Source organism: Scyliorhinus canicula, chromosome 10 (genome assembly GCF_902713615.1).
Source record: "Scyliorhinus canicula chromosome 10, sScyCan1.1, whole genome shotgun sequence".
Classification (NCBI taxonomy): Eukaryota; Metazoa; Chordata; class Chondrichthyes; order Carcharhiniformes; family Scyliorhinidae; genus Scyliorhinus; species Scyliorhinus canicula.
Window position 1 is genome coordinate 62,774,069 of NC_052155.1, and position 25,934 is coordinate 62,800,002.

The window sequence follows — 25,934 nt, forward strand, 5'->3', positions numbered from 1 at the left end:
CCGATCGGCGAGGCCCCTGAGGCGATTTTCCGGCCTGGATGGGCCGAAGTCCCGCCGCCGGGAAGCCTCTCCCACCGCCGAGGTTTGAACCACCTCTGGTGGCGGCGGGATCGGCACCGCGACCGGGCCCCCCGGGGTCCTGGGGGGGGGGGCGCGGGGCGATCGGACCCCGGGGGGGTGCCCTCACGGTGGCCAGACCCGCGATCGGGGCCCCCGGCTCAGACTCCGGGCCAGTGCCCTGGGTGCACTCTTTCTCCTCTGCCGCCGTCACGGCCTCCGCCATGGTGGAAGCGGAAGAGAAACCCACATCGCGCATGCGCCGACCGGCGAAAGCCTTTCGGCCAGCCCCACTGCCGGGCGGCGGGCCTGAAAGGCCGCTGGCGCCGGTTTTTTGCGCCAGTCTTCTGGTGCCAACCGCTCCGGCGCGGGGCTAGCCCCCAAAGGTGCGGAGAATTCCCCACCTTTGGGGAGGCCCGACCCCGGAGTGGTCGGCACCACTCCCCTATGCCGGGACCCCCCGTCACGCCGGGAGGGGAGAATCCCGCCCCAGGTTTCTGCTCTTGTTGCAACAATGAAATCACTCTAGTTAAAATCACAAATTATGTCCTTATTGACTTTGATTGTGGTGCATTATCCTTCCTCATCACTTCTCATCCTCTCTGCAGCCTTTATCATACCTGACCAAACCATCATCTTCAAAAACCGATCCTCCATCATCCGACTGAGTGGAACTATCCTCATCTGAATCCATTAGTATTTATCCAATTGTAGACATAACATCTCTTGCAGTAGCTTTTCTTCGTGGCTCTGCACAATTACCTCTGGGAATTGCCTTTGATGTCTCAGCCACATGTCGAAACCCTCCCCCACCGCCAACCCCCAAGGGGGGTTGCTCAATTACATTCAGCTTCACCTCATTACTACCATCCAACATTGGATACCCAAAATTTCATCCAGTTGCACATTGGGAAGACTGTTGCTATTTCCTTCGGCAGTAATAATAAACTCATTTGACAGGCTACTGATTCCATCTCCCTCCCTATCCACCTATCTAGGATAAAGCACACTTCTTGTAATTGGCATCCGATTTGATTCTGAATTGTGCTTCCAACCCCATATTCTCTCCATCACAAAGACCACCCATTTAAATCTCTATAATGTTCATTTAGTTAAGTATGGAGTTAAAAAATCATTGATGAAGCTTTTATCAATAAGTGGACTGAAGCAGGCAATATTACTGAAATGAAAGGTGAATTTATTGAGTGCTCTGCCCAAAGGCAGGTCTGACCCATAACACCATGATCTCCACCACAGATAAAACAAGGAGGCACGTCCCGCTTCCACTCCAGCCAGAACGGGAATTGAAGCCCATCCGCACCATCTGTCCAGTCAACTAGCAGCATACACTTTTGTATGCATGTTGTAGCCTGGGGCTATGGGTAGTGATGGTAGCGGCTTCAATTCTTTCATCACATGCTGACCAGGAATCTCTCCCACTTTTGCCATTTGCGATCGGCAAAAGTTGAAAAGATTTACAAGTTGGTGCTCCACCTGCTTGGCTGCATTGTGGATAGCACAAATGCTTCACAGCTCCAGGGTCCCAGGTTCGATTCCGGCTTGGGTCACTGTCTGTGTGGAGTCTGCACATCCTCCCCGTGTGTGCGTGGGTTTCCTCCGGGTGCTCCGGTTTCCTTCCACAGTCGAAAGATGTGCAGGTTAGGTGGATTGGCCATGATAAATTGCCCTTAGTGTCCAAAATTGCCCTTATTGTTGGGTGGGGTTACTGGGTTATGGGGGTAGGGTGGAGGTGTTGACCTTGGGTAGGGTGCTCTTTCGAGGAGCCGGTACAGACTCGATGGGCCGAATGGCCTCCTTCTGCACTGTAAATTCTATGATTATGAATGCAACTTCCTTGGCCATCAAGTCTTGGGGTGGGACATGAACCTGGATCTTCTGGCTCAGAGGCAGGAACATCACAGAGTGCGCTGCAAGACATCATAAATGAACTCTGAGTTATATGAAGAGGCTGGGACTTTTTTCCCTGGAGTGTATGAGCAGGGCCGGTTGTAAGCCTATTTGACCAATTTCATCAAATTTTGCCCCGCACCTTAAGGGGGCCCCGCGCCAGCGGCGACAGAGTTACCGTTTGAAGCCTTTTCTGTATTCTAAGAGGAACTATAGGGTAGTTTTTACTTTTGGGGAATGCACCGCATTACCGTCGACAAATCCTTCAGCCCTGCGCCGCCAAATCCTTCCGCCCGGGTAAGTAAGTTTCAAAATTTTAGTATATCAAGCATTTAATGTTTTTTTTTGGTTAAAGACGAGCATACCACATGAAATATAAACATACATAAATTTTTACTTTTGTAGAGTAGGGGCCCCGCCATCACTTTTCTAATTGGGCCCGCAATTCCTAGCACCGGCCCTGTGTATGAGCTTACGGGCGATCTTATAGAGGTCTGTAAAATAATGAGGATCATAGTTAAGGTAAATAGTCAACATCTTTTCCCAAAGGTAGAAGCTAGAACTAGAGGACATAGGTTTAAGGTGAGAGGGGAGAGATACAAAAGAAACCAGAGGGGAAATTTCTTCATACAGAGGGTAGTGAGCATCTGGAGCGAGCTACCAGAGGCAGTGGTAGAGGTGGTTACAATTTTGTCTTTTAAAATGCAGTTAGATAGTTACATGGACAGGTGTGTATAGAGGGATATGGGCCAAATGCAGACAAGTGGGACTAGCTTAGTGATAGAAACTGGGTGGCATGGACAAGCTCGGCCAAAGAGCCTGTTTCCATGCTGTAAACATCTATGACTCTCTATATATATATTCCAACCAATCAACCCAATAAAGTTCCAAATCCGCTCATAAATAAAGTTGGCATCCAGGGTTACTTGCTACTGTCTGTGCAGATCTTTATAGAAAGACCCTTTCAGGAACAACCTGAAAACCTTCCTGTTATCAGACTCAAATCCTATGGCAAAACTGCCAAACCTACCGGCAGACCTGGCTCATCTCTTTAATTACATCATCTGTGTCCTGCTAAAATTTGCCATGATCTGCATATCTGGGATGAAACACCATCCTTCATTAATTATCTACACCCCAGGGAGCCAGCTTTCTCTAAACAATATGCCATTAGCCATCTCCATGTAAACAAGTAAATGGGTAGAGTCAACTATTCCCTCACTTTTACAACACCTTAATTACAGCTTTAGCAGACATAGTGCCTGCATGTATTTGAACCCAGGGTTTGTAATAACATCACTACAACACAACATAAAATATAGTAGGGTGCTCTTTCCAAGGTCGGTGCAGACTCGATGGACTGAATGGCTTCCTTCTGCACTGTTGAGATTCGATGATTCTATATAACAATATCCCACATTCATCACAAAAGCAGGCACATGATCTAGTGAGCTGGTAAAAGAATGCAGAAATAATCGGTTTGAGTTTCATTTTTAAGACTGCAAAACTTATGTTTTAGAGAATATCTCGAGTATAGCTTTCTTACAGGTATACCTACCATTGGATGCTGAAATCTTTCCGGGGACCTGCAATCTAACGGTTTAGTTTTGCCAGTGGCAGGATGCCCGTTTTTGCGTAGGCTTGGACTTCTTAAACCTCTTCGTTTTAAAAATTAGGTCTAAGTTCTCTGAACCAACACACATGCAGAGGTTGCATTTGGGGACTCAGCGCACACTCCATATTGAGCAAATTGTCGATTTCTCAATAATTTTAGTTTCAGAGGTTCCTGGGCAGCAAATTCTGCAATTCTCTCCCTCAACCCCTGTGCCTCCCCCTCCCTCCCCACCCCTCTCACGTGCCCTCCTTGAAGATCATTCTTGAAGCCCAACTCTCCGGCCAAGCTCTTCCGAATTCTTCAGTGCGACGATTCAAATGCAAAAAAACCGTTTGTACGCCGGGTAAGGTACAGGTACGGCGCCAGCTCTCAATTTGAGTGGGGGGTGAGGGTTGCTTTGTCAGGCAGGTAAGACAATACGATCCTTGTTTTGATTTAAATTTCGGGACCCATCATTTGGATGTGCCGCCAAACCGGGGGGGGGGGGGGGGGGTTGGTGCTTGGGCCAATTTAAATAACCCGAGGGTGCGATCAGCGGTGATCGACGCGCGAGAACTGTGGTTTGTAAATGGAGCGAGAGAAGTGGGGGTTGTTCTGCTGGTCTGGTTTGACGGATTGCAAGTGCAGTGCGGTGAGGGCTGGCCACGAATGCACTGGAAAGATGTCCCACAGCTGCTGACACACTGACAGACGACACGCACCACGTCACTGCGGTACCTGTTGTTGTGGTTGGCAGGGCAACCGTTCCAGGTGACAGTCCCGTCGGTTATCCAGCTTCATAACCCCCTCCTCTCAATGCAACTTCTCTGTGAGTATTTGATTGTGGGGAAAATACTTTCCCCTCCATAATGTGTTCTCTTTTTAACCCCCGTGTGTTAAATAACTCTTTCCGTTGCGGGGAAATATTTCCTGAGCTGTGTTAATTTCTTTCCTTGCGGCGTTAAAAACTTTTCTCTCCCCCACCCCCATCCCATTTAAAACTCTGAGACCGCCGCCTTGATTTGTCTCCTTTTTTTAATGATCCCCATTCCCTCTGCATTTTTCCAGCAGGTTTGTTTTTATAGATCCCAGCCGGACGTTCCCTTCTCGGCGATCGCCATCCCACCCACCACCTCCTCCTCCTCCTCCCCAAGCAGACACACACCTCGCCCCCCGCTCACTTTCTCGGGCTCCCTCTCCGCGCAGGAAGAGCTCGAGACCAACGGAAGGGCACGTGCGGTCTGACGAAGTGGGTCGGCCGAAGCAGCTCGAGCTCTGTTTGGGGGCAGTGCCGCACCTGGCGGAGGCGGAGTGACCGGTCGCGTGGGAGGCGCTCGAGCGAGGAGGGGATGGCGGAGGTGAAGGGCGTCGCTCAAACTGGGTGAGTACGACCGTTCAAATCTGACCGGAGCCAAGCTCGTCTTTTAAAGAAAGGCTGTATACACATAATAACCGTTTTTGTTTCTTCTCCGCCACAGGACGCCGAGCGTAAACGGGGCGGGGGCAAGAGGGGTCAGTTTCACAGCAGGAACCTGCCTGTCATCGATCCCTGTCACCCTCACTCGATGCCCGGTGTTTGTTCGAGGGGACAGTTCGTTAGATTTTCGGGTCCCAGCCTGAAATTTAAATGGCCTCAATCACTCGCCGTTTAGAATCAAAAAGTGACTTTGTTGCCACCTATGTTTTAAGCGGGGCGGGGTGCCACGGTGTGCCGTCGACTCTGCTCCGTTCTTCGTGTGTAAACAGGCTATTCAGCTACGAGCGGCATCGCAACTGAAACTTGATTCTCTCGGGCTTCCGGCACTCCGCTGGGAATTGGCCACCGGGCTCGGTCGCCCCCCCCCCCCCCCCCCCGGGTGCTTCTCGCCAAGGTCCAGCTGACTTCGCAAAGCTCAGATCAAACTTGAGAGTTTCTCGATCTGTTCTATTTACCTCCCGAAATCATCAGGATTGCTCTTATCACAGGATATGTTGATAAAGCGGAATTTATGGGGGAGGAAAATTGTTCAAAGCGCTCTCCCCGTTACCAGACATCATTCTACTTTAATTTATTTAATTTGTGTTTGTTTTCTTTAAATTACGGCATGCAGAGCAGCTCCATTTAAAAGCAGCATGAATAGTTTAAATTGCTCCAGATATTATGGATCGAGAAATGCACAAGGATTGAAAATATTGTTGCAGTGGAATATTGTTTAAAGGAGTAATCACACCACAACCGCAACAACGTGCATTTATGTAATACCTTTAATATAGGAACACTTCACAAGACCTTTTAACAGGTGCAATAAAAATAGAGGCTAATCCAATGGGGAGATTATAGAAGGGGTGAACCAAAACGTGGCTAAAGAGGTGGATTTAAGGAGGACTTAAAAAGAAAACCACACGAAGCCAAATTCAAGGAGCGGAGAATTCAGAACTGAGGACAGACGAAGAAAGGGACAGAACTGTTCCTATCAGCCTCTTGAGCCTATTCTGTCTTCAGCCAAATCGTGGCTGGACCTGTATCTCAACTCCATTAACTTGCATTTGCTCTTTATCCCCTTGATATCCTTCCTAATGATCTATCAACACTATGAACGCTGAAAATCCGAAATAAAAACGGAAATGTTGAGAAGATCGGGCAGCATTTGCGAAAAGAACATGGTGACGGGGACGAATTTTCGCATCTGAGTAGGTGCGCAGAGTTGGGAAATTTACCCACTCGGCAAACTCCGCTCGGGAGAATCTTTCCCGAAAGGTTCGATTTTCGTTGTGCGGGGTGTGAGTCGGGCTAACGCTTCAGAAACAGTACCAGTGTGGAGGCGGACTGTTTAAAAGGCCCGCCCTGGTGTGCTGGGATTCATCGAAATGACAACAAAGTACACACGCCCCATACTCTTCCATACATGGCAACTCATGCTTCTCCCGCACCCACCGAAACCCCATGACCCCTTATACTCGCCATGTCAGTCAGTGCCTGTTAGCGGGAGTCTCAAAGAACAAAGAATATACAGTGCAGAAGGAGGTCATTTGGCCCATTGAGTCTGCACCGACCCACTTAAACCCTCACTTCCACCCTATTCCCGTAACCAAATAACCTCTAACCTTTTTGGTCACTAAGGGCAATTGATCATGGCCAATCCACCTAACCTGCACGTTTTTGGACTGTAGGAGGAAACCAGAGCACCAGGGGGAAACTCCGCACAAACAGTGACCCAGCGGGGAATCGAACCTAGGACCCTGGCGCTGTGAAGCCACAGTGCTATCCACTTGTGCTGCCCAAGAAATCACTCAAGCTCAGGGCTGGTCCTCCCATCAAACCGTCGGAGAGATGGTGTCTGTTAAAGTCCCAGATCGTCACTCCACTGAACAAATGAAAACATCCATTCTTATACATTTTCCATTTCCAGCTACACAGCCCATTTCGGCTGCACTCTGTCCAATAATATTGATAATAGATTATATACATCAGTTATATATCCAATTACATTTCACATTACATAACGTGGGTTAGTACCGTACTGGCCCCTGACTTCATGAAGAAGTCACTCATACCAACTGTTAAAGTTATCTTTCCTCCTGCATCTGGAGACCTTGGACTGGCACGGATGAATAATGCTCCTTTTCCTGTGTGCTGTTTATCACTTCTTTTTGAATGCCTCCCCAGAATCTCCCATGTCTGTTTCCCATTCAATGACTTAATATCAATCATCCTTGTGTCCCTAACTATCTCTGCTGTCTGTAATTAAATGATGTTATGTATACAGTTTGCAACTTAACCCAGCTAATGGATGTTCAGGAATGTGGCTAATTCAGCTAACAGCCATTTTGTGTAACTTCATTTTAATTGTATGTCTGTCCTTTCTGATAGTATTAATTCATAGGTTATAAAATCACACGCATTGTTTATATACTATCTATTCCTACACATTGCCTCTTATACAGGCATTTAAGCCAGGGTAGCTTTATCTAAAATCTTCTTTCTAAATCTGACTTCTACTCAACTGTCACGGCTGATCATAACCTTCATGCCAACCTTGGCCTCTCTGCCCACCTCCCAATGTACCATCCAGGCCAACCTGCAACCTCTACATACCCCACATGGCCCTTCATAGCACCTCTACTAATATGCCAACTCATGCCAATCCATGATTCCCGAGTCATCCACAGGGCCTTTAGACCCCTAATGCCATTTTATTGCCATCTTATGCCAACCCATACCCCCACCTCCCTTTCCACTCTTCATGCAAACTCACAGTATCCATCATGGGCAGACCTCAAGAGCCACAGTGAAACGTATGAAAATAAAGTTCTAAGTATCGATTACAGAAGGCTGTATTAAAAAAACACCCACGTGTTGATGGTCTTGCTTCTGTTTTAAGATTCTGTCACCTTATCAGGAGCAGGGATATACCATATGGCCCTCAAGACTGCTCCACCATTCAATACAATCAAGGTTGATCATTTGTTTTAACTCCACTTTTTCTCCCATTCCCATGTTCCTTCGTTCTCTTATTCTGGATTCTCTGTATCTACTCGCTCAGCTTTCTTTATTATTTTTAAACATTTAGAACATAGAACAGTACAGCACAGAACAGGCCTTTCGGCCCTCAATGTTGTGCCAAGCCATGATCACCCCACTCAAACCCACGTATCCACCCTATACCCATAACCCAACAACCCCCCCTAACCTTACTTTTATTAGGACACTACGGGCAATTTAGCATGGCCAATCCACCTAACCCGCACATCTTTGGACTGTGGGAGGAAACCGGAGCACCCGGAGGAAACCCACGCACACAGGGGGAGGACGTGCAGACTCCACACAGACAGTGACCCAGCCAGGAATCGAACCTGGGACCCTGGAGCTGTGAAGAATTTATGCTAACCACCATGCTACCCTGCTGCCCAAGTTAGATCACTTCTGAACTCAGACATATGTATTCTGTCCTCATTTATTAAAACCTGGTATGATTCTAGTGAATCTGTGTTGAATTCCTCCATGGCCAATATATCTTTTCTGAGATGTTGTGCCTAAAACTGAATTCGGTACCCCAGGTGGGATCTGATCAACGTTCTGTGCAACCAAAGCACGTGTATTTGAACGCCCTTGAAAAAAATATTCTATTAACCTTTTTTGATTACTTTTTGCGCTTGTGATGGGTACTTTGGACATCCAAATTCATTGCACCTCCACATTTCTTCATCTGTCACTGTTATGAAAATATTACCATTTGTTTCTCTTGAATTCAAAGTCTCATATTTTCTTATATTGGCTTCTGTAGGGCTCATCCTCTTGATTCCCTTTATCCCCTTTCTTTATTTTTGCTGTTATCATTTTGATCCGTGGGTGCTTAATGGACATGTATGTTTTAAGGTGAGCAGGGAAGTGAGGAGTTCAAAAGTTACAAAGGAGAACACTATGCTTCAGACAGCAGAACACGTTTTGGCACCTGATAGATCGGTGGGACTTAGTCGTTTGGTTGGCTGATGGCCAATGAATTGGCCGAAAGTCCATATTCTGCTCGGTAATAGGCGGTGATTGGATCCTGCCAGAAGTGGGATGATTTTTCCAATTAACCAAAGAAGGGCAATTGAGTCCTGGATGCCCAAAGGAAAGGACCCTCTCTCGCTCAGTCTTTCTCTCTCGCTCGGTCTTTCTCTCTCGCTCGGTCTTTCTCTCTCGCTCGGTCTTTCTCTCTCGCTCGGTCTTTCTCTCTCACTCGGTCTTTCTCTCTCGCTCGGTCTTTCTCTCTCGCTCAGTATTTCTCTCTCCAGAAAAGCTGCATATCTGTACAGAGACCTGAATGAATCCACAGTGAAAATCATTACAGATTGAAAGCAGAAACCTCAAACTGAAAGGCTAAATTAAAGGAAGGTGTGCTGCATGACAACCATCTGAAACAAAGATTTATACTATTATCATTATTTTACATTCCTCTTTTCCCCTCTGTGTTTGCCTGACCTTTGTGTGTTTGTCTGTGTGTGTAGAGGGTGGGACAAGTTTAATTGGAGTGTTAGTAATTAGATAATTAACCTGTTGTATTAGCTGCATACTTAATTATAGTTATTGTTATTAATGAAGTTAATTGTGTTTAAATTTACAAACCTGATGACTGTAGTTATTGGACAGCCAAGGACTTTAGATGTTTTTGTAAGAATTATTTATTAATTTCAATTGTATTGCGAGTCCAGGTCAAGTGGGGCTGGAGTTCACCATGCGCTAGCACGGGAGGCCCGTAATGTAATTTAGGGGCTCGTCCAGGATATTTGAATGGTAGACAATGACGTTTAGGTTACAGTATAAATTAAAACGAGGCACCAGTGGTTGGCTCTGGAGGCTGATCAGATTTTTCTTCAGGTCGATGACTTGTCTTTGGTTTACTTAAAAGGGCTTCTAAAAGATAAGCTAATCAAATTGGCAGGTGAATTGAAAACAGAGGTGCGTGCTAAAGCTAGGAAGGTAGAGATAACTGAAGCGATGCCTCAGCATTTAAATTTGCAAGAAATGCCAGGAACACAGTCTTGGATATGGCAACAATATGTAGAGTTACTAATGAAACAAATGGAAAGGCCACAAGACAAATAGAGCTTTTCAAATGGAAATTGAAATGAGTAGATTGGAAAATGAGAGAAAGGAAAAGTCAAGGGGGACAGAGGTGAGACAAGGTGAGAGGAAAAGGCATGAGAGAGGGAGACAGAGGAAAAGGCAGAAGAGAGGGAGAGCAGAAAAAAGGCATGAGAGAGGAAAAGGCACAAGAGAGGGAGTCGGAGGAAAAGGCACGAGAGTGAGGGGAAAGGCACAAGATATTAAGGAATGAGTTAAGAGACATTATAATTAGATGTCTCATTTATGTTAAGTATTCCATAATTGACACTGATATGTAAAGAGGCTTCAGACGGCCTTTGGAGCATGTGATGTAGCGATAGAGTTTTGTACATAGTGTGTTAAAGGAAAATAAAGGTATTTGTGAAAAGGAGCAGAAATCTTGACTCTTCACACAACAGCAGCCAAAGGCTAACATTGGTAGCAGAGGATGGTTGCTGTGCAAATATGAAGGGTTGAAAGATACAACTTTTCCAGACTCAACCAAGGAGTGAGTGGGAAGAAAGAAAAAAAAATATATGGCTGAACCTAGGATAACGATGGCCGGATATGACTATCCACCATTATTTTCTGAAAGGGGATTGTACGACCAAGGGAGAAGTGCAGTGGACAGTGGCCTTGGGAAAGAGGAAACACGGTATGGCATTGGCTCTTTCTCTACCTTTATGAGAGTGAAATCCTTTCTCTACCTTATGAGAAGTAAAGTGTTTTCTGAGCTGGAATTGGAACAATTAGACTGGATAAGATTTATCAAAAGGATGACTTGTTAAGTATGTATGAAGCCTGGTCAGAATTTGATAGATTCCAGAAAAACAGAGGATATCTCTATTGAGGAGTATGTAATGGAATTTAACAGACTATACAGAAGGCTGCACAAACACCGCCTGGAATTTCCACAGTCTGTGTTGGCATTTAAATTACTAGACTGTGCTAGATTGACCAACATGAATAGGCTCCTGCTTTTGACAGGAGTTAAGTTTGTGGATAATGATACCTTATTCGATCAGGTGATGGAGGCCTTAAAGAAGATTCTGGGGGAATATTCAATTCCTATGGCTCTTATTACACAAATGGGTCAGTCAGCAATAAAACAGACCATGGAAGATACACTACTGACAGGATGGCGAAATCGTCCGGCTAAGAACAGGTTACAAGAGAATGGAAGATCGGGACCTGGGAATTATAAGGACAGAAACCCATTTAAAACCTATAATAGGAGGAGGGACATGGTGAATGGAAATAGGAAAATGAACCACAGAAATGCCTGGGGTATGATAAATGGATGTTTTCGGTGTGACTCTCAATACCATTATGCTTTCAACTGTCCAACACATTATAATAGTGTGTCTGAAGCTACAGGTGACACAGAAGAGTCGGAAGAGGAAAAAGATAGTGACCAGAAAGAAGGCATTGTCCTATTAACAAGCAGTTTTACTCCGGTAATGAGGGTGTTGATTGCAGAATCCTTCAATTGTGCTGTATTGGACAGTGGCTACACATCTGTGTGTGGAATTGACTGGTTAAAATGTTATCTGGATTCCTTGAATGCTGAAAATTGTAACAAGGTTAAGGAATTTGAAAGTTCCACTAGTTTCAGGTTTGGGGATGATAATACTCTGAAGTCGCTGAAAAGAGTGGTGATCCCTTGCAATATTTTTTTTTACTGGGAGACTAAGTAGAGGTTATGGCAGCTAGGGCAGTGGGATGTTCCTCCTGCAGAATGTTCGAGGTAAGGGAGACCACCGGTGTCCTTGCTGACTTCACCTGCAGGAAGTGCAGCCATCTCCAGCTCCTCACAGACCATGTTGGGGAACTGGATCTGGAGCTGGATGAACTGAGGATCATTCAGGAAGCTGAGGGGGTAATAGATAGAAGCTACAGGACATAGTTATACCTGAGAACAAAGGTAGCTGGGTAACAGAGATGGAAGCAGTCAGTGCAGGGACCCCCTGTGGTCGTTCCTCTCAACAATAAGTATACCACTTTGGATACTGTTGGGGGGGGGGGGGATTACCTAGCAGGGGTAGGCTGCAGTGACCAGATCTCTGGGATGAGGTCTGGCTCTGGGGCTCAGAAGGGAAGGGGGAAGATTAGGAGAGCACTAGTTATAGGGGACTTAATAGTTGAGGTACAGGCAGGCGGTTCTGTGGGCAGGGTCGAGACTCTCAGTTGGTTTGTTGCCTCCCGGATGCCAGGGTCCATGACGTCTCGGATCGTGTCTTCAGGATCCTTAAGGGGGAGGGTGAGCAGCCAGTCGTGGTGCACATTGGTGCCAACGACATAGGTAGGAAAAGGGGTGTGGATTAATAAACAAATTTAGGGAGTTAGGCTGGAAGTTAAAAGCCAGGACAGACAGAGTTATCATCTCTGGTTTGTTGCCGGTGCCACGTGATAGCGAGGCTAGGAATAGGGAGAGAGTGCAGTTGAACACGTGGCTGCAGGAATGGTTAGGAGGGAGGGCTTCACTATTTGGATAATTAGAGCGCATTCTGAGGCAGGTGGGACCCGTACAAGCAGGACAGGTTGCATCTGAATCAGAGGGGCGCCAATATCCTGGGAGGGAGGTTTTCTAGTACTCTTCGGGAGGGTTTAAACTAATTTGGCAGACGAATGGGAACCGGATTTGTAGTCCAGCAACTAAGGTAGCTGATGTTCAGGACATCAAAGCATGTAGTGAGGCAGTGGGGAAGGTAACACTGACAAAGGAGAGTACTTGCAGGTACGGAGATGGGTTGAAGTGTGTATACTTTAACGCAAGAAGCATCAGGAATAAGGTGGGTGTACTTCAGGCATGGATCGGTACTTGGTACTTCGATATGGTGGCCATCACGGAAACTTGGATAGAAGAGGGGAAGAAATGGTTGTTGGAGGTTCCTGGTTATAGATGTTTCAATAAGATTAGGGAGGGTGGTAAAAGAGGGGGGGGAGGGGAGAGGGTGGCATTGTTAATTAGTATAATAGCTGCAGAAAGGCAATTCAAGGAGGATCTGTCTACTGAGGTAGTATGGGTTGAAGTCAGAAATAGGAAAGGACCAGTCACCTTGTTGGGAGTTTACTTTAGGCCCCCCAATAGCAGCAGAGATGTGGAGGAACAGATTGGGAAACAGATTTTGGAAAGGTTCCGAAGTCACAGGGTAGTAGTCATGGGTGACTTCAACTTCCCAAATATTGAGTGGAAACTCTTTAGATCAAATAGTTTGGATGGGGTGGTGTTTGTGCAGTGTGTCCAGGAAGCTTTTCTAACACAGTATGTAGATTTTACGACCAGAGGGGAGGCCATATTGGACTTGGTACTTGGTAATGAACCAGGGCAAGTGATAGATTTGTTAGTGGGGGAGCAATTTGTAGATAGTGACCACAATTCTGTGACTTTCACTTTAGTAATGGAAAGGGATAGGTGCGTGCAACAGGGCAAGGTTTACAATTGGGGGAAGGGTAAATACGATGCTGTCAGACAAGAACTAAAGTGCATAAGTTGGGAACATAGACTGTCAGGGAAGGACACAATTGAAATGTGGACCTTGTTCAAGGAACAGATACTACGTGTCCCTGATATGTGTGTCCCTGTCAGGCAGGGAAGGGATGGTTGAGTGAGGGAACCATGGTTGACAAGAGAGGTTGGAATGTCTTGTTAAAAGGAAGAAGGAGACTTGTGCAAGGCTGAGGAAACAAGGTTCAGGAGGGATACAAGATAGCCAGGAGGGAACTGAAGAAAGGGATTAGGAGAGCTCAGAAAGGGCATGAAAAATCTTTGGTAGGTAGGATCAAGGAAAACCCCAAGGCCTTTTACACATATGTGAGAAATATGAGAATGACTAGAGCGAGGGTAGATCCGATCAACGATAGTAGCGGGCGATTGTGTATTAAGTCATAACAGATAGGAGAGGTCTTGAATGAGTACTTTTCTTCAGTATTTATGAATGAGAGAGGCCATATTGTTGGAGAAGACAGTGTGAAACAGACTGGTAAGCTTGAGGAGATACTTGTTCGGAAGGAAAATGTGTTGGGCATTTTGAAAAACTTGAGAATAGACAAGTCCCCCGGGCCTGGCGGGATATATCCAAAGATTCTGTGGTTAGCAAGAGATGAAATTGCAGAGCCGTTGGCAATGATCTTTTTGTCCTCACTGTCAATAGGGGTGCTACCAGGAGATTGGAGAGTGGCGAATGTCGTGCCCCTGTTCAAAAAAGAGAACAGGGATAACCCTGGGAATTATAGGCCAGTTAGTTTTACTTCGGTGGTAGACAAAGTAATGGAAAGGGTACTGAGGGATAGGATTTCTGAGCATCTGGAAAGACACTGCTTGATTAGGGATAGTCAGCACAGATTTGTGAGGGGTAGGTCTTGCCTCACAAGTCTTATTGAATTCTTTAAGGAGGTGACCAAGCACGTGGATGAAGATAAAGCAGTGGATGTAGTGTACATGGATTTTAGTTGGGCATTTGATAAGGTTCCCCATGGTAGGCTTATGCAGAAAGTAAGGAGGCATGGGATAGTGGGAAATTTGGCCAGTTGGATAACGAACAAGCTAACTGATAGAAGTCAGAGCGTGGTGGTGGATGGCAAATATTCAGCCTGGAGCCCAGTTACCAGTGGCACACTGCAAATATCCTTACAGACAATGGGGAAGAATTTGCTAATGTTGAGTTTAGGGATATGTGTGAAAACGTGAATATCACAATTATGAATACGGTTGCAGAAAACCCATTTAGTAACTATGTGTGTGAAAGTAACCTTGCTGAATAGATGACATGCTTTGGAAAATTTTGGCAGATAGTCCAAATTGCAAGTTAAATTCAGCTTTGGCATGGACGGTACATGCAAAGAATTCATTGCAGATGGTTGGGGACTATAGTCTCTTTTAATTTGTGTTTGGTCGAAATCCTAAAATTCCGTCCATTTTGGAAGACCAGCCTCCAGCTTGGGAAGGGACTACAATTAGCTCTGCCTTTACTGAGCATTTAAATGCATTACATAGCAGTAGAAAAGCTTTTTTGGAAGCAGAAGTCTCTGAAAGAATTCACAGAGCTTTCAGGCATAATGTACGGCCATCAGATACCGTTTTTCAGCAAGGAGACATCTATAAGAGAGACAATTTTAATTTTTTTCCTTTTTTTAAAGAAGTTTAGAGTATCCAATTATATTTTTTTAAATTAAAGGGCAATTTAGCATGGCCAATCCACCTAACCGGCACATCTTTTGGTTGTGGGGGTGAAACTCACACAGACATGGGGAGAGTGTGCAAACTCCACGCGGACAGTGACCCAGGGCCGTGATTCGCACCCAGGTCCTCAGCGCCGCAGTCCCAGTGCTAACCACTGTGCCATATTATGCTCCCAGAGAGACAATTTTAATGAATGGAAAGGCCCAGAGAAGATCATAGGTATAGATGGCAAAACAATTATTTTGCAACATGGCAATCAGATGGTTAGGGTACATTCATCAAGGATAATGGGTACAGATTTCAAATTTTCTAGACCGAGAAGACAGACACGATGAGGAACCAGGGTCATCTGGTATGCACGTGTTACAGAACTATGAAGACCAGTTAACTGATATAGACAGGTTTTCTGTAGAGGAGCACAATATTTCTGATGAATTAGAACAGACCATTTTTACTAAAGGACATCTGACAAAAGTTGGTACAAAAGTGATATACTTGCCTGAAGGGTCTAGTCAATGGAAGTATGTAACTGTTATTAGTAGAGCACGGAAGGCCACTGGAAAGTATAAACACTGATTGAATGTACAGCATTCAGGGGAGGGTAAGAAAATGGATTGGGAACACAAAGTTCAAAAATGGAGGGCACAGAAACGTAGTGCCAGTTCAGATGGTGCATCGGATAGTGAATAGGTTCAGAGGAAAAAGGTTGAGTACTATTGAAAGGACATGCCACAGCAGAAGGGAAAGATCAAGCAGTAGCAGTACAGAACGAGATACCAGGCATGATAGGGGACGTCGTTTGTCAATGTCTCGGAATATTGGTAAGACTACGAATGCTGCTAGGAGTAGAAGCCCACAGGCACATGAGATTTTGGTGGCTTCCAATAAGTTAGATGAAAATGTTATCAAAGGTGCCAAACAGCAAGAACTGCACGGAAGTACCGAATAGGGAACAAAGAGCTCTATCCCACAGATGGATTTGCACGGAAAAGGTTCTTCTGGATGGAACGTATAAGGCAAAGGCCAACTTGTGGAAAGGGGATTTGAAGAATCTTAGAAGATCAGGATTTAAGGGTAGATTCACCTATGGCAGTAAAGATTATTTTAAAGACCGTCTTGGCTCTATTAGCCACAAAGGCATGTTCCTGGTCTTAGGTGACCTTAGGCACTTGAAACTCATAGTTTATAGTGGTGAATGCTATGCAAATTTATGTGATGGGGTTTCAAGTGCAGTAGGTTTTATAATTTTCCTTTTGGGGAACAATGGTAAATGTTTCCCTCCTGTGTGGGAAACAAAGAAAATAAGGAGAGTGGGTAAAAGTTGCTGAGACCTTGAGCCTTGCAGAGGTGATGGATATGGCCTTTTATGTATCTCAGATATTGACAGATATTTGGGTAACATACCCATTGAGTGTCACATTGACAATAAATCCCTGTGGGAAAATGTGCACTCTACAAAAAGTGTCAATGAGAAAAGGTTAAGGATAGACATCGCAAGTTTGAAGCAGATGTTGGATACAGGTGAGATAGCAAAAACAAAATGGGTTGATAGTAGCTATTAATTGTCCGATTTATTTATTTTTTTATACGAAAAGAGGGGCTAGTTCACAGAAACTTTTGGATATTGTTGATGAAGGGTGCCTGTATCAGTGACTTTTTTTCCTTTTCCAAAAAAACTGAAAAAAAAGAACGGGGAAAATTGCGTGCGTTTTTCAGTTTCTTGTAATTTGGTTTTCACCAAATTCTTTTTTTTTTCTCCAAGGAGGGGAAGACTGTTAAGGAATGGGGTAAGAGACATTCTAATTAGATGTCTCATATATGTTAAGTATCCAATAATCGACACTGATACGTAAAGAGGCTACAGGTGGCCTTTGGAGCATGTGATGTAGTGATAAAGTTTTGTACAGAGTTTTTTAAAGGACAATAAAGGTGTTTGTGAAAAGAAGCAGAAATCTTGACTTCACATAACAGCAGCCAAAGGCTAACATGAAAGAGTGAGAGGAATAGGCACGAGAGAGCGAGAGGAAAAGGCACGAGAGCGAGAGGAAAAGGCACGAGAGCGAGAGGAAAAGGCACGAGAGCGAGAGGAAAAGGCACGAGAGCGAGAGGAAAAGGCACGAGAGCGAGAGGAAAAGGCACGAGAGCGAGAGGAAAAGGCACGAGAGCGAGAGGAAAAGGCACGAGAGAGAGAGGAAAAGGCACGAGAGCGAGAGGAAAAGGCACGAGAGCGAGAGGAAAAGGCACGAGAGCGAGAGGAAAAGGCACGAGAGCGAGAGGAAAAGGCACGAGAGCGAGCGGAAAAGGCACGAGAGCGAGCGGAAAAGGCACGAGAGCGAGCGGAAAAGGCACGAGAGCGAGAGGAAAAGGCACGAGAGCGAGAGGAAAAGGCACGAGAGCGAGAGGAAAAGGCACGAGAGCGAAAGGAAAAGGCACGAGAGCGAGAGGAAAAGGCACTAGAGCGAGAGGAAAAGGCACGAGAGCGAGAGGGAAAAGGCACGAGAGCGAGAGGAAAAGGCACGAGAGCGAGAGGAAAAGGCAGGAGCGAGAGGGAAAGGCCCAAGAGCGAGGGCGAGGGAAAGGCCCAAGAGCGAGGGCGAGGGAAAGGCCCAAGAGCGAGGGCGAGGGAAAGGCCCAAGAGCGAGGGCGATGGAAAGGCCCAATGTTGCATTCCTTGGTTTCACCTTGTACATGTGTCTTCCCTTAATCAAAATTCTGATTCAAGTAGCTCTCCATGTAAGACTAGTGGTCTAAATCTGTGAGCATACCAGCATTTGTATGCCCAATTCTGCCAGTATATAACTCTAAAAGTATAGCCTGACTTGTAAGAGTTTCAAATAAATTTGTGAACAATATAAACAAGCATACTGTGGTTTGCAGAGAAACCAACTAATTCGGATGTAGATGATATGGGAAGTGGATTTGGTATTTGAGATTTTATTTAATATTGATAAACATAGTGTTGTGCAAATGGATAGGTCAAACATCAAACTTGTACAGAGTTAATATCATTTGAGTGGAAGAAGAACCTAATAAGTTACTGTGATGTGTTGAAGGTACATGACCAGTACTGAGAGGCTATTGCAAAGTTAAATAGCATACTAGGATATATAGCAATGATGATCCAATTGTCTTGTACAAAACAGAAAGAAAATACTGTCTGATGGAAATTTGGAATAAAAACAGAAAATCTTGAAATATTCACCAGGTCTGATCGCATCCCTGTACTCATCCCACGTACTCCCCGCGTTGGAGATCGCTACTGCCTCCCGAAAATACACAAGGCCAACACACCAGGCCGTCCTATCGTATCAGGCAATGGGACCCTGTGTGAGACGCTCTCTGGCTACATCGAGAGCATCTTGAAACCCATCGTACAAGGAACACCCAGCTTCTGTCGCGACACGACAGGCATCTGACAGAAACTCAGCACCCATGGACCAGTTGAACCAGGAACATTCCTCGTTACAATGGACATCTCGGCACTCTACACCAGCATCCCCCATGACGACAGCATTGCTGCAAAAGCCTCAGTACTCAACACCGACAACTGCCAATCTCCAGACGCAATTCTGCAACTCATCCTCTTCATTCTGGATCACAGCATCTTCACCTTCGACAACAAGTTCTTCATCCAGACGCATGGAACAGCCACGGGGACCAAATTCACACCTCAATATGCTAACATCTTCATTCACAAGTTTGAACAAGACCTCCTCATCGCACAGGATCTTCAACCGACGTTATACACCAGATACATTGATGATATTTTTTTTCCTTTGGACGCACTTCGAAGAATCACTGAAACCACTACACGATGACATCAATAAGTTCCATGCCACCATCAGACTCACCATGGACTAATCTCCAAAATCGGTTGCATTCTTGGACACTCATCTCCATCAAGGACGGTCACCTCAGCACTTTGCCTTACCGCAAGCCCACAGATAATCTCACGATGCTCCACTTCTCCAGCTTCCACCCTAAACACATTAAAGAAGCCATCCCCTGTGGACAAGCCCTCCGTATACACAGAATCTGCTCAGATGAGGAGGAGCATAACAGACATCTACATACATTGAAAGATGCCCTTGTACGAATGGGATATGGCGCTCGATTCATCGATCGACAGTTCCAATGCGCCACAGCAAAAAATCGCACCAACCTCCTCAAAAGACAAACATGGGACACAACCAACAGAGTACCCTTTGTTGTCCAGTACTTCCCCGGAGCGGAGAAACTACGACATCACCTTCGCAGCATTCAACATGTCATCGATGAAGATGAACATCTTGCCAAGGTCACCCCCACTACTTGCCTTCAAACAACCGCGCAACCTCAGACAAACCATTGTTTGCAGCAAATTACCCAGCCTTCAGAACAGCAACCATGACACCACACAACCCTGCCATGGTAATCTCTGCAAGACGTGCCAAATCATTGACATGGATACCACCATTACACGTGGGAACACCACCTACCAGGTATGCAGTACATACTCATGCAACTCGGCCAACGTTGTCTACTTCATACGCTGCAGGAAAGGATGTCCCGAAGCGTGGTACATTGGCGAGGCCATGCAGATGCTGCGACAACGGATGAACGGACATTACGCGACAATCGCCAGGCAGGAATGTTTCCTTCCAGTCGGGGAACACTTCAGCAGTCAAGGGCATTCAGCCTCTGATCTCTGGGTACGCATTCTCCGAAGTGGCTTTCAGGACACGCGACAACTAAAAATCGCAGAACAGACACTTACAGCCAAGTTCCGCACATGTGAGTACAGCCTCAACTGGGACCTTGGATTCATGTCGCATTACACTCATCTCCCACCATCTGGCCTGGGCTTGCAAAATCCTATCAACTGTCCTGGCTTGTGACAATTTACACCTCTTTAACCTGGGGTTACCCCTCTGTCTGGATCTGTAAAGACTTAATTACCCGCAATTGCTCGCATTCAAAGTATCATCTTGCATCTTTGACTTTGTCTATATATATATATATATATATGTTTCTGGAACATACCTCTTCATTCACCTGAGGGAAGGAGCAGTGCTCTGAAAGCTAGTGATTTGAAACAAACCTGTTGGACATTAACATGGTGTTGTAATACTTCTTACTGAGCATCCCTGTGGCGAGAGAAACAGTGTTAATGGCCTGGATCCTCTGCCTTGCCATTGACTGGAATACCTGGGCCACATTGCTTCAGTTGATGACACAGTCTTCTCCACTGATGCTGCCAGACCTACTGAATATCTCCAGAATTTTTCTCTACTTGTATTAGATCCTGGGTAGACATTATCTGGAATGCTGTGTGCAGTTTTGCTTCGCTCACATGGTGGTTGGCACTGTGGCCTGGAAAGATCCAAAGGGCCATTAAAGTGATCTATAATTTAAAAATCCTCACTTATCTCAACAGGCTCTGGGCATAATGTGCTAAATTCAAGCACCCTTATTTTCAGACATGGGACCCAGTGTGTGGCAGTAATTGTGTCTTCTGTTAAGGACATCTGGTCAGCTCTCAACAGTGGCTAAGAGACAGGACCAGATGCCATAATCTTTTTTAATTTTAAGATGGTGCGGAAAGATCAATTTGTTCAGGGAGTGATAACATGAGAAATAGGGCTTGGTTATTTTATAAACAAACTTTATTAAAAGAAAACAATATTTAAATTTTTACTTCCACTCTAACACTAACAGATTACATTTGGTTTCTTAACCTTCACACACTAGTTCCCATTAAACATCACTTTAAATAACGATGCTCACATGCTGCTTACACAGACAGGCCAAGGCACTACTTGATTTATGAAGTAATTTTTCTTCTTTTAGGGACGTTTGTTCAGAACCCTTTTCCAAAGCCTACCAAGGTGGCAACTTTCATGACCTCTCTGGTCAATTTTCACAACCTTCTGCCTGTAACTGTTCAGAAGAGCATTCTTTCTCTCTCTCTAAGCTCCACCCAGCCTCTCAAACAAAGGTTCCCTCGGGTTTTCAGACTTTAACCTATCATCGTTATCTTGGCTGATTGCCCACTCCCATTGACACAATAGAGTCATGCTATTGATATGCAACTAACCTTCCATTGATTGACAAATAGATCATCAGGCTCCATGATGGGCTAATGGCTGGTCAAACTAGGTTGCCCCAAAGGATGATGGATATTGAGTGGATCATCCTGGCTGAACCAAAGCATCTAGTGTGTTCCCAAAAATGAGGTTAGGTCTGAATGGAACAAGGTAACCCAGGGGTAGGCGTATCCCTCTGACTCTGCTGCTAGCAGTTTTCCCCCTCCATCTTTTAACTCCTAAATTACCTGCTACATGTTGGACCCCATTTCTGGATTCAAGTTCCTAATATCCCCCTATCATGACACTACCCACCTCATTTCCATGATTGTGGTGCCCTGTAATCCCAGTATCGATAATGTTGCAGGCACCTTCTGAACATTAAAGGGAGCTGGGAAGAAAGCACATGTCTTAGACAACGTCTCCTATTAAAGGCACATTCCCTTCAACAGCAAAGTTGTAACAATGCACTGCAGGCTCCTGGATGAGTGGGTTCTGGACATTTGGGGGGAAACTGTTGCTGCAAGGTAAGGTGAGAGCTCCTCGGTTCAGTGGCACTGATCGCCCTGGATGCATTCTGCTGAGAAGGTTGATGGCAGGAGAGGGGCTAAGAAGCTCTTCAGACTGATCCACATAAGGGTGAATGTTCACCTGAGGAAGGAGCAGTGCGCCAAAAGCTAATGTTTGAAACAAATCTGTTGGACTTTAACCTGGTGTTGTGACACTTCTTAGTGGGCTCAACCAACTCTCACACTGCTTAATGCACCGTATCCCATCACTCAGCCAGCACATCTACACCGCGGCATTCAGGACTCACTCCTAACATCCTGACACACGTCACACAGAAACATCTTTGAAACATGTCAGTTGCACATGCTTCATTGTATCCACATATCTCCAGCTATTTGGCTATGACGGACATTACACCAAACACACTGACTGACAATCAATGTCCTGTCCGTTCTCTTGCAGGGGGGATTTGTTCACAGCAGGTGATGAAACCAGAGGACCATGTCATATACATCTCTCAGTTCTCTGAAAGAAATAGTCCTTTGAATAATGTACAGCAGGGCCATGGAGGCAGTGGCATCCGATGCAATGGAGATCTTCCTGGATGATGATGTTGCTTTCTGCGCCATATCCACCATTACCTCCTTTAATCTTTATTTTCAAAGGTGCTATGAAATGGAAATTACAGATTAATTGACCATTGACCTTCTGATTTCCTTATCACCCCTTTCCCCTTGGAACCTCTGTTTGCTCAGTCTTTTCATGACCAGGTTGAGGGGCAAGACAAAGAGGACAGCCTGAAAGAAGAAGCAACATCACTCAACCTACCATTAGCAGCTCTCAGGTTTTATCCTTTTGAGACTAGTTTAGAGAAGGGTTGTGCATGGTGAGTCACTAGCTGCAATCAGGACAAGGATAGATTAACTTGTGTGCAAAATCATACACCAGTTCTTCAGGGAACTCGGGTGAAAACCTCATTGGGATGGAATATATGAAAACACTGTGAAGTGCTTGGTGCTTTGGCAGGCTGCCAAATAACCTCTTGACTAGAAGCATAGAGGAATCTAGTTCCATAAGGCATCACGCAAGTCTAGGAGATCATCTTTTCTACTTTGGAAAATTTGGGCAACTCCATGGCAGCACTGCCAGATTGACCTGGGCAACTCCATGGCAACACTGCCAGATTGACCAATGAGAGTGTCTCATGGTCACTGTCACAGCTTCCACTGTAGCATAGGCAAAGTCATGCTGCCGTAGCAGTGTTGCAGCAGAAGGTCAACAGAGATTGTGAGTTTAAGGACTGCTAGCATGCAGGCTCAGGTTGCTGCTATCCAGGTCCAGACAACTGCTCTGCTCAACAGGACTTTCAGGCTCTCACAGCAGTCGCGCAGTCTATGCTTCAGTAGTTTACGACTGCTAAGATTTTGCCTGTGGGAGTGATGGGGCATCATAAGAGTATAAACCTGTTGGGTGGGATTCTCCATTTCTGAGACTATTAGATGTTGAATCTAATGCTGATTTTTAAGGCAGAAAAACCGGCGCGGCACCTGGATCGATTCTGCTACCGTTGAGGGGCTAGCAGCTGTGCCGCGTGGAACACAATCTATTCCAAAGAAAAGCGGTACAGGATTTGCCAGGCCCGTAATTGACAGTGGGGAGGCTGCAGCTGCACGGGTTTGCTAGAGTCACTCGGGAGGATTTAAAGTAGTATGACAGGGAGGTGGGAACCAGAATGTTGGCTTAGAAGGTGTAATAACTGAAGGGGAAATAGAGAACCAAAATAAGAGAACAATATCCCCCTCGGGTAGAGCAAAAAAGGTGACAAGTGTGAGAAGGGAGGTGTTCAATGCAGGATGGAGGATGTTGTACCTAAATGCGTGCAGTATACGGAACACGGTAAATCAGCTTGTGCGCATTGAAATGAGCCGGTACAATATTGAGAGCATCACTGAGACGTGACTGCAAGGGGATCAGGGCTGGAATCTAAATGTCCAAGGATATGTGTCCTATCGAAAGGACAGGCAGATGGGCAAAGAGGACGGTGCTGCATTGTTAGTAAGGAATGAAGTTAAATCGATAGCAAGGAGCGATCTAGGATCAGAAGGCATGGAATCTCTGTGACAGAGGAAACATAAAAAACCCTGATAGGAGTTATGTACAAGCCCTCTAGCAGTAGTCAGGAGGTGAAAATAAATCAAGAGATAGAAAAGGCGTGTAAAAAAGACAATATTACAATAATAATTGGCGGACTTCAATGTGCAGGCGGACTGGGAAAATCAGGTTAATAGTGGATCCCAAGAAAAGGAATTTGTGTAATGTCCAAGAAATGTTTTTTTGGGTCAGCTTGTGACCGAGCCTACTAGGGATCAGACAATTCTGGATTTGGTGATGTGTAATGAGGCACTTGATCAGGGAACCCTTCAGGACCAGTGACCACAATATGACAGAATTTACCCTGCAATTTGAGAGGGAGAAACTGCAATCAGATGTAACGGTATTGCAATTAAATAAGGGTAACTACAAAGACATGAGAGAGGAGCTGGCCAGATTTGATTGGAAAAGGAGTCTAGCAGGGAAGACAGTGGAACAGCAATGGCAGGTGTTTCTGGGGGTTATTCAGGAGGCACAACAGAAATTCATCCCAAGGAGGAGGAAACATGCTTAGGGGAGGACAAGGCATCCATGGCTGAAGAGGGAAGTCAAGAACCGCCTAAAAGCAAAAGAAAAAGCAGTCAAAGAGGCGAGTATTAGTGGGAAGCCAGAGTATTGGGAAGCCTTTAAAAGCGAGCAGAGGACAACTAAAAAGGCAAAAAGGAGGAGAAAATTAAATGAGTGCAAGCTAGCTAGTAATATAAAGGAGGATAGAAAGAGATTTTTTTCAGTATATAAAAGGTAAGAGAGAGGCAAAAATAGACATTGGACCACTGGAAAATGTGGCTGGAGAAGTAATAATGGGGAACAAAGAAATTGCAGAGGAACTGAATAGTTGCTTTGCGTCAGTCTTCACTGTGGAAGATACCAGTGAGATGCCAGAGCTCCAGGAGAATCAGGGGGCAGAGGTGAGTGCAGTGACCATCACTAAGGACAAGGTTCTGGGGAAATGAAAGGATCTGAAGGTGGATAAATCACCTGGTCTACACCCAAGGTTCTAAAAGAGATAGCGGAGGAGATTGTGGAGGCATTGGTGGCAATATTTCAGGAATCACTGGAGGCAGGAAGGGTCCCAGATGACTGGAAAGTGGCTATTGTAACACCACAGTTTAAGAAAGAAGGGAGGCAGAAGACAGGAAATTATAGTCCGGTTAGCCTGACTTCAATCATTGGTAAGATTTTAGAGGCCACCATTAAAGATGAAATCGTGGAGTACTTGGAAGTGCATGATAAAATAGGACCGAGTCAGCATGGCTTCGTCAAGGGGAGGTCATGTCTGACAAATCTGTTAGAGCTCTTTGAGGAAGTAACAAGGAAGTTGGACAAAGGAGAACCAGTGGACGTGATTTATTTAGATTTCCAGAAGGCCTTTGATAAGGTGCCGCATAGGAGACTGTTAAATAAGTTAAGAGCTCATGGTGTTCAGGGTAAGATCCTGGCAGGGATAGAGGATTGGCTGACTGGCAGAAGGCAGAGAGTCAGGATAAAGGTTTTTTGTTTAGAATGGCAGCTGGTGACTAGTGGGGTGCCTCAGGAGTCTGTGCTGGGACCACAACTTCTGACAATCTATGTTAATGATTTAGAAGAAAGAACTGAAGGCACTGTTGCTAAATTTGCAGATTATTCAAAATTCTGTAAGTAGTATTGAGGAAGCAGGCTTTTCTGATTGGAGTGCTGTGAGTAGTGGTGTTCCGCAGGGATCAGTGCTGGGACCTTTGCTGTTCGTAATATATACAAATGATTTGGAGGAAAATGTAACTGGTCTAATTAGTAAGTTGGCAGACGGCACAAAGGTTGGTGGAATTACGGATAGGAATGAGGACTGTCAGAGGATACAGCAGGATTTCGATCATTTGGAGACTTGGGTGGAGAGATTCCAGATGGACTTTAATCCGGAAA

General features: G+C 45.4%; 1 protein-coding gene across 6 annotated transcripts in view; it reads left to right on the forward strand.

The window, feature by feature from the left end:
• The window catches only part of gra (granulito), a 325,500-nt gene that overhangs the window by 22,327 nt on the left and 277,239 nt on the right, over positions 1-25,934 (forward strand). Inside the window, exons 1-2 of one of the 6 annotated variants that reach the window (XM_038809073.1) lie at positions 4,071-4,388; positions 4,628-4,940. The exons of 3 other annotated variants lie outside the window; for them this stretch is intronic. In XM_038809073.1, coding sequence (XP_038665001.1) covers positions 4,909-4,940 — 32 coding nt within the window. In that variant the 5' untranslated portion in view covers positions 4,071-4,388; positions 4,628-4,908. Of the gene's footprint in view, positions 1-4,070; positions 4,389-4,627; positions 4,941-25,934 lie in introns of those variants that run through there. 2 more of the 6 variants (XM_038809072.1, XM_038809075.1) reach the window with 2 other exon arrangements.